The sequence below is a fragment of the Panthera tigris genome, chromosome C1, assembly GCF_018350195.1.
Source record: "Panthera tigris isolate Pti1 chromosome C1, P.tigris_Pti1_mat1.1, whole genome shotgun sequence".
Lineage (NCBI taxonomy): Eukaryota > Metazoa > Chordata > Mammalia > Carnivora > Felidae > Panthera > Panthera tigris.
In genome coordinates, this window is record NC_056667.1 from 43,088,210 (window position 1) to 43,097,934 (window position 9,725).

Genomic DNA, 9,725 nt, shown 5'->3' on the forward strand with positions numbered 1-9,725 from the left:
AGAGCCGGAGGGGGTAAATGCTTTCAAAATAACTCATACCTTTCTATTATGGATGCGCTAGCCCCTGCAAGGCCTCCCCAGGACATCTCTGTGGCTTCTGATTCAGATGAAGAAATTCTACCAGGTAAGGCCACTAAAACCATCATGTTTACTCTCCACTGTCACCAGCCCCTAATGCCCATGCGGACAAACTACAATGGCATTTTGTTTTCCTTCTTCAAGAAAGAAAAAAAAAAAATATATATATATATATATACACACACACACACACATACATACACACACATACTAGCTATTATTTTAAGTTACAAGATTGACTCCTTTTTGGCATTTACAGCCATATTATGATGGCTGTTTACTAATGGCAGTGTCCACATTTGTCATGATCGTCAGCCTTCTTTTTATTGCTAGGACGTGTCCAGTCTCAGTACTTGGTGAAAGGGCCCAGAGAGTCGTTGTGAATTAAATAGTGAGCTCATTATCTGGTTCAGTCTGGGAACAGCAACTCTGGAAAAACAGTAAACTAGCAAGTCTTCTAACTATGGCACAGATACTACTTCCAAAAATTCAAGACAGAAGAAATACCAAAAGCAAAAATATTTTAAATTCCCCGGGCACGTTCAGAAGCCATCTAGTACGCCAGCTCTCAGCCGCTGCCACACACATGTAGAAGGTACAACCCGTGGCACCGGGATCTGGTACTTGGAAGTGGAAGGCTAAGAAACTGCCACTTTCTGTCTGTAGCTTTGAGCACATCCTTGAAACTCAACGTCTTCATCTATAAAATGGGAACCATAGTAGTAAGAGCCAGTATCTGCCCAGCACTTAAAAACTGCAAAGTGCTCTCCATCTGTTCCGTCCGAACAGCCCACGAGGTAGGCAGAGCACAGCTGGCGTGAGGGCAGATGAGAGAATGTGTGGGAACGTACGTTGAAAACCGTAAAACGCTGTGCACGGGGAACAAGCGTCATCGGGCCATCGCCACAAAGCTGTCTGCCTCCATAAAGCCCAGATGTTTACCTTCTTTCCTTGTCAGGACTTCCAAAAGCAGAGCGTTGGGTGTTTAATAAGAAGAAAGAAAAATGCAGCATCTGGTAATTTGGCCTTTCCAGCTGCTTGGAATCTGGATAAACGGGACTCTGCCATAAACAGATCGTGATTCTTATTGTAAATGATGACAATGTTAGTCCATGACGTCGCATCATCCCAGTGCCTCCTGACTCCAGATCTGGAAACACAGAGGACCCTAGCATTTGCGGATAAGCTGCTGGACTAAAGGGCTCGCTCCCTTTCTCGGCTTAGGGTCTGTCTGAAGCAAGAAGGCAGATCATCTGAAACCTGACCCCAGACCAAGCAATACTGTCTTCTCTCCGGTCACTGGGCAGCCGTGGCCACAAAAGACCTGAAGCTTCGCTCCTCTCAGCTTCCTCTGGCTAGCGTACCAGTGAGTATGCTTCACATCCAACATTTTAAAAATCAAACCTTTCTCCCTCTTTTCCCTGCACCCTTTATCTCAAGGATCACTTACCCCAGCATGGTGCCTGGCATGAATAGTAAAAGTGACCCCTTCTAGCTTTTTAGTTTATAAAGCATTCTTACAACCATTGTTTGATTTACCCTGAGAGGAAGACATTATTATCTCTCATGCAAATGAAGAACCAGAGGTTGAGAACAATAAACACATTACAAGAGTAATCCCCCCAGTAACCAGGCACTGAGGCTTTCTAAGTCAGTGTCACAGGAAATTTACAAATGGGGGAACTAAAGCGCTCAGAGAGGGAAATAACTTCCCCCAAACTCCCACAAATCATAGATGGCAGGGCATAGTCAATAAATATTTTTCAATTGGTATTATGTCTGTTTCCAATAAACCTAAGATTTGAAGCTACACACCAAACATTCAAAGGGTTACGTGGTCTGGGGAATATTTGGGTGGGAGTAGGGGTAAGAGGTGCCGGTTCCTTACGCATTTATAGGAGGACTGCTGACACTCTGCTGGAAGTTGGTTTTGTCTCAGGCCACTGAAGGGCTTGACTTGAAGAAGAACTTGCATAGAAAGACAGAAACCAGGATGGAAACCTCTTCAAGCCCAGGTCAGCATGCAAAGGCTGACCAGAGAACTCCCACCCAGACCTGCTGGGTGCCCTTTTACATAGGAGACACTTTCTCCACTCTCGGGCCTCAGTTTCCTCCTCTTTCAAATGGGTGTGATAAATCCTACCCCACCAGCCTTGCTGAAGGCTGTGAAGAAAACAGTTTAGAAGGCTCTTGCAAACACTTAACCAGAACAACCACCTTAGGGTACAAAGAAAAAAGTTGTTCCTCCCATCCCTTTATCCTCCTCTGTCCTTTCCAAATATAATCCTGACTTAAACATCTCATACATAAGACATTGGTGGGGGCAGGGGAGTATGGATAAAAATAATTGGGGGTTGGGAGAATGGAAGTAGGAAGATCGTAGGCAAAACATCCAGATGAAAGGTCTCTAACCAAGGCTTGGGACAAAGACTATGTTTAGGAGAGCCATTCACCAGGTCTGCCGAGAACTCGATCTTCAGTTGACAGCTATGATTTTTTAAAACTTAAAATGTTGCAGGAGGGTATCTGTTTAAGGGAGGATTATGCGTGGAGCCGGGCAAGGCAGGGAGTTCAGGGCAGCAAATATTACTCATGTCTTACACACCACTCCTCTCTCCCTAGCAAAAGAGAACTTTATATGTGTATCCCTGTAATAATACTCTAAAGCCATGCCATTTTTTTTTTTTTTTCTGTATCTACCCTTTCAAACAGGACCCCTATCTGCTGGAGAAGAGACTGACATTGAAAATGAGACAAGAAATAGCACTCTTCTAACAAACTCTGATGTTTTTGTTAAAAAGAAAAACAGTTTGCGTTCATTTCGTTTTACCAGTCCCTGAATTAGGAAGTTGGATATTTTCTACCCTGAAGAAGCTCTCATCTCTAAAAGCAAGACACCCTACCTAAGTTGCTGGGGTTGATGCTAAAGAAGTGATGTCTATAGAGCCAAATAAACTTTTTGTCTTCCTTAAGAATCACCTGGATAGAACCAAGAGGTTCCAAATGCTGAAATAATGAAATCCCAAGCCTTGGTTTCTCTCAGGGAGGAAAAAAAAAAGGGCAGGGGGAGAGGAGCACACAGCGTCTTAACAATTTCCTCAATTTCTGGTTAATTATCTGTCAGCATGAAACTTATAAATAATGGCTCAATAATAATTAACTGTGATGAGAAGAACAGGTTCATGAGAATCCCCACATCATCGCTGACTTTGAGCCCATAAACCTTCCTTGGGCCTGCACCTTATACCCACCAGCTTCACTGGGTGGAGGAAAGGTATTGCAAAGGAACTTCTGACCAAAGATTATGCTTCTGAAGCTTCAAATTGAGAAAAGCCATTTTCTAAGTCAGAACTTGACTCAGGACAGATCATAGATTCATAAAATTTTCTAACAGGAATCCAGAAATCATCTGATGTAATTAATTCCTTACTTGAAAGATGGGGAAACTGAGGTTCCAAGAGGGGAGAGGTCTTGCTGAAGGCTTCTGGTTTTTGTTACTTAGGGAGATTGGAATAACTCAAAATATGCCTGCAACTGGTTCAGAGATCCTCGAGTTGCTATTCACCCTAATTTATAAGATTCTGATAAGTTTCACACAACTTTTATCAGAAATACACAGAAGTAAAATTATGTAATCTGAACTTTCTATACACACAGTTCTCCAAAATAGGCTTACTGATTTTAAATGAGATGCTTCCTAAACAGGCATCGTTTTATGACAACCGAGTCCCAAACAACTAGAAAGAAACTGAGGAGCACTGTTGAAAGTTCCACCAAGTTCTCTGGAGAATTCCCACCAAGGTGTGCGGTATCCAGGCCAGGCAGCCCGAATTTCTCCACACCTCCGGCCAGACACGTTGGCGAGGGCAGACTTACCCTTCCCGGCGGTGGCCTTGGACGGACCGTAGTCTCTGGGGCTCCGTGGTCGGAGGAGGTCGTGGGCGCACGGAGGCGGCACGGGCGGCCGGGGCAACAGGTCACGCGAGTCCCCATCCACGCAGCCGCCGCCGCTCACGGTGACCCTAAAGGCCATGTGCGTGCCGCCGAGGCCAGTGGGCCCGCGGCCTGAACCCGGGGCGCCGAGGGCCTCCTTTGGCCTCTTGTCTGAGTGCGCCTCTGTCACCTCGCAGTGCATGGCGCCAGGGCAGGGCGCGCCGCTGGGGGTCGCGCCGGGCTCCTGGGGAGGGGAGAAAGCATCAGCGCATTAGTAGGAACGGACGGAACAGCCCCTATGGTGTCCCGGGGGAGGTTTGGGCAGGTCACCACTCCTCGGTTTATTTCTTGTCTCTAAAATGAGTTAGCTCCACCACACTTACCTTAACCTGACGCACCCACCTGATCCCGCAAAAGCCCCTTCCAGGCACAAGAGTGGCTCATACTTTCTTCTCTGGTGCGTCCAGGGCCCCCGCCACCCGCTGCCACAGCGCTTTCCGAGGGGCCCGTGTATCCTCCCACTCAAATCCACCTCCACCAGTACCAGCCCGCTTTAAAAGGGAAACTGAGGCCTGGAGAAGGGAGAGTGGCTGTGCGGTGACACCCAGTGAGGCAGGAGCGGGAGGCAACTAGTATTCCCTGGGCAGGGCTCCCGCGAAGCCACGGAGGCTACTCCAGGTGGGTCAGAGGCTGCGCGCCTCCTGAGCGCTCCGGGGACCCGGCTGCACGTAGGGACCACAGACTGTGCACCCACCAGCCTGGGGCGCAAACCCTCTGAGACTTACCAAGACCCCCCCCCCCCCAAGCCAGGAGAATGCGAGTCCGACGATGGGCGCTCACTCCCGCGACACAAACCCATCACGAGCACACAGAGACACGCACACTCCCACGCGCAGCAGAGAAAATGAACCCATCGCACGCGCAAACCCGCACAAAGTCTGTAACGCCCATGGACGCTGGCTCCAACGCATACCATACACCCTCGCAAATGCACGCCGGGGACACAGTGTGCCACACGTCCTGCTCTCACTCACCCGCTCACTCAGCAACACTAGCAGCGTCACTGGCTCACACTCCACAAACACGCGGGCTGCGTCCTCCTCCACAGAGTCTCAGCCCCTCCATCATCCCTCCTGGAGCAAGGGCCCGGGGCCCCCAAACTCTCCTTTCCTCTCTGCACTCCCCGCGCCATTCCAAAGCTCCCGGGATTCGAGCGTCGCTGGGATCCCAGCCTCGGATCTCAGGCCCTGGCGCCCGCCCCCTCCCCGGGTCACGGGCCGCGCCCCCTCTCACCTCGCCGCTGCGGCTGCAGCTCGCGGCGCGCACCGCTCCGCGCGCCTCCACTGGCGCCGCAGCCCCCGCAGCCGCCGCCGCTGCCGCCGCGTCCTGCGGGGCGGCATCCCGGGAGGGGGCGGGGCTCCGACCTGCCAGACAGCCGCTCCAGCCACTGGCTAGCTGCGGCTGCCTCGCGGAGACCAATCGCGGCGCGAGGGCGGGGCCTCCTTGCCTGGGGGGCCTGGGCAGGGCCCGGCGCGGGGCTGGGCGGAGGGTTTGACAGGCGGCGGCTGCCGGAGCCCTGCGCTGTCCGCTGCCCTCCGGCCGCCTCGCCGGGCAGGGCGGCGCCGCAGGCGGGAGAGGCTGGGCTCTGTCGTCCGAGCTGGACTGGCCGGGCGGCGGAGTGCACTGGGCGTCAGGAGAGCCAGGCTGTGTCCCCGCCTGTCCCAGCGACTGAGGCAGGACCCTTCCCTCCTCCGAGGTCAGTTTTCTCCTTACCAAATGGGACCGGCGAAACCTACACGCGGAGGTAACAGATGTGAAAAGTGCTTTAAAAGTTTTCTTGCAGGATCCAAGCGGCTCACTTGCACGCATTTCATAAGCCAGTCAGCGGCAACGTTGGGACGCAAACTCAGGGATCTCAGACCACTTTTCTTAACGTTTTCGTTTCTGTGGTGTTTTTCACCCTAGAGTCCAGGCTAGAGGGTCTCAAACTCCAAATTTAAAAGACAAACAAAAACAGGGGCGCCTGGCTGGCACGGTCAGTACAGCATGTGACTCTTGACCTCAGGATGGTGAGTTCCAGCCCCACTTTGGGCGTAGAGCTTACTTAAAAAAATTAGAAAGGTAAAGATGTTTGTTTAAAAAAAAAAAAAAAAAAGACAAACAGAAACAGATGCCCAGGTCAATATTTTCTTTTTCAAAACACAATGTTTATTTATTTGTTTTGAGAGAGAGAGAGCAGGAACAGGGAGAATCCCAAGCAGGCTCTGTGCAGTCAGCACAGACCTGGAGGCAGGACTCAGTCCCACTAACCTCCAGATCATGACCTAAGCCAAAATCAAGAGTGGGTGGCTCAACCGACTAAGCCACTCAGGTGCCCCGATATTTTCTAATTAAATCTGTAAATCTGTCTGGGGACAGAGCCCCAGCGCCCAGATTTTTTAGCAAGCTCCCAGATCTTCACAGACTTGTAAAGGCTTAGACGCATTCCTCTAAGTCCCTTCCAGGCCTGGAACCCGGTTCGCCTGCATTCCGGGCTCCTCACAGACAGTAGTGTCTCAGGGATCCCTGTCCAATGTATAGAAAGAACACCGCACAAACAGGACTTCAGGGTGACCGGTAGCAGTGGCTCAGTTCCCTTCTCCGAATTTCAGTTTCCTCCTGTACAAAACCGGGCTGTTAAGCTGGACTAGACTATTTGCCAGGGCTACTGGAAGGGCCCAGTGGGGCCCCTGAGGTGGTCTCTGCATTTCATCTCAGTTCACCCCCTCTGCACTGTTTGCTAGGGACCTGGGCAGGCTCCAAGGGACCTGTCTGGCTTCACAGTCTCTGAAGGGAGCGGTCTGACCTCTTTGGCCCTGCTCTCAAGTTGAAAAATGTATATGGAACCCCTCCCTATGACACAAGTCAGGTCTCACAATAGACGATTCTGCACAGAGTAAGAGACCTCAAGCAGCATCCCTGGAATCTTGGGAAACCAGGATTTTAGAATCCTAGAATTCCAAAATCTGATTTCCTGTAATTGACTAAATATAGCATCTTACAATTAGAGAGCAATAGCGCTAAGAAGGACCTTGGAGATTTAGTTAGACCCACCCCCACATTCAAAGGAGAGAGGATGTGACTGGGTGTGGCACCAGCATCCAGGCTTCCTCACTTCGATGCCAGCCAGTTGCCTCTATTAGGTATAGGATGTCAACCAACCTGTCTGTGACACATAGGTCAAGGGCCAAGGGTTGTATAGGGCATCTCAAGGTGTTGCCTCTGTCCAGGGATTTGGAGTCAGGGATTGTTGCTACTTTTTTGGTAGGAGGGGAAGGGGTAGAAAGGAGCAAGAGTAGTTCAGTAAGCCCTCCCGACACACCACTACATGCTACTCCACACACCCTCCTTCGGAAGTGCCGCCAATAGGCCACGTGGCTTTCGCAAATCACAGTCTCACTCTGGACCTCAAAATTAAGACAGGTGGAAGAAGGTGGCTGGCCTTTCCAGTTCTGCCCTTCAGCCGAGTCCTCTGCCTTCCCTCCTCACCACACACACATCACACACACACACACGCACGCACGCACACTCACATACAGCATCGCACACTTAGGACGATGAAAACATTTGCTGAATAAGTCACTGAATCAACTAGAACTTCAGGCAAAGGCTCTTCCAATTTCCAAGGTGCACCAACAGCTCATTCACTTACTCTTTATTGGGAACCTACCCTGAGCCAGCCCCCACACCTGAAGTAGAGAAATGGAGATCCTGCCCTTCCTCCAGTGAGCTCACAGCTCCACCCCACCAGGACAGATGGGTTTGTAAAGCCTGACAAAGCAATGAGAAGGTTAATCTGCTCAATAAAATAGGCCTCTTAAACACTTGTATACTGCAGGAGTCCTTTGGGGATATACAGAATCCAGTGGGTGCATGCGGGTTTTTTCCTAGAAGGAAATACAAGGCAGTGTTAACAGTGGTTAAGGGAATGGAGGACGGGGGTGGGGGGGGGGGGGCGGGGAATCCTGTACTTTTCATTTTTTACTCTTCTGAACTGTTAGTATTTTCTAACAGTATATATTATCCTCCCTCTCTTTCAGTAGGGGTTATTTGAGTATTAAGAGTATGAGCTATATTTCTTTTCTTTATAGTTTTGGTACGAAAATAAAACTCATTCATATTTTAATTGTCAAGAACAAAACCAAGCAAAACGAATAAAACCCACTTCTCCTTTTAGCAGGCCAGACAATAATGTGTGTTTTTTATACTCACCAGTGTTCCAGCTCAAACCCACTTTTGCCCTTCTAGTCCCACATACAGCCTGTCTACTAGATATCTCCATCAGGGTCCATCTGCAAAAGCAAACATCATGTTTTCTTCTCTGACTTAAGTCTTCATTCCTGTAACTACCTAGATGAATGTCCCCATGGTCAAGTCTCCCATGTTAGAAGTCTGAGAACCAGCCTAGGTCCCTCTTCTCCCACACTCCCATATTTGATTTGCCATTAATCCACTTAACAATCCCACCCTCCCTGCCCCCCCCACACACACACCAACATTTCTTCCCAACTCTTCTTCCTGCCTCAGCCTCATCTTCTTCCCTAGCATCCATTTTCCCTACAGGTCTCTCTGTCCATCTCTGAGGCACAGATTTGATCACATCATTTCCCTATTTAGGGCAATGATTATTAATAGATCCCAGGGCACCTGGGTGGCTCAGTGGGTTAAGCAACTGACTTTGGCTCAGGTCATGATCTCGCAGTTTGTGAGTTCAAGCCCCGTGTCGGGCTCTATGCTGACAGCTCAGAGCCTGGAGCCTACTTCAGATTCTGTGTCTCTCCCTCTTTCTACCCCTGCCCTGCTCACACTCTGTGTCTGTCTCTCAATAATAAACATTAAAAAAAAATTTTTTTAAACAAAAAAACAAACAAACAAAAAATAGATCCCAACAGCCATCTAAATAAAGTCAAACCATTTTCTCATTGTACCATTTGGCCCTATCCTATGTTCCAGGAACCCTAGAATATTTTTCATCACCTAGAACCCAGAACATATACTCATGTCTTCATGGTTTTGTATATGATGCTTACTATGATAACATTTTTCCCTCCTGTCCTTCTTCATACTCCTTCCTGTGAATTGTTTGATACACAGCTCAAGTGTCACTTTTACCAGAAGCCTTGTTGGAATCCTCTGGCTACAATTGTTTTCTTCCCATACACTCTTACAGAAATCTCTACTTCATTCCATCTCAGAACTTATACTGTTTTAAAACTACCTATTTAACAGTCTCTCTCTTCATCTAGAGTGAGACCTCTCTGAGAGCAGGGGCAGCCTTTTGCCTTTGTAACTCCAGAACCTAGAACAGATTCTAGCACAAAGTCAGTACTAGATAAATGTTTATGGAATGCTGATTGAATTATTAAAGACTGACCACTACTCCATTTGCTTAACTGCATTTCTAGCTAAGTGCTTCTTCAACCTATCATGACTTCCCCACTCACCATCTTTGTCCACGGTCTTAAGAATATACTCAGCAAATGGTTGAGGCAAAAATAGACATTTCTGTGTATCTGAGGGTCTCCTGTGTCCTGGAGATATGCAAAAGGAGAAGGAATAGAGGTGATGAATGCTACACTGCTTACCTTGCCTCTATTTCTTGCAGCAAGGGAAGAATTAACATTCACTGGGGAACCTACTATGTGCCAGATAGTATGGCTGACACTCTTCATATG

General features: G+C 48.9%; 1 protein-coding gene across 2 annotated transcripts in view; it reads right to left on the minus strand.

The window, feature by feature from the left end:
- The window catches only part of GLIS1 (GLIS family zinc finger 1), a 227,622-nt gene extending 223,276 nt beyond the window's left edge, over nt 1–4,346 (minus strand). For both annotated transcript variants that reach the window (XM_042997244.1, XM_042997243.1), the window contains exon 1: nt 3,955–4,346. In XM_042997244.1, the coding sequence (XP_042853178.1) occupies nt 3,955–4,213 (259 nt within the window). In that variant the 5' untranslated portion in view covers nt 4,214–4,346. The remainder of the gene's footprint in view (nt 1–3,954) is intronic.
- Nucleotides 4,347–9,725: the final 5,379 nt, after the last annotated feature.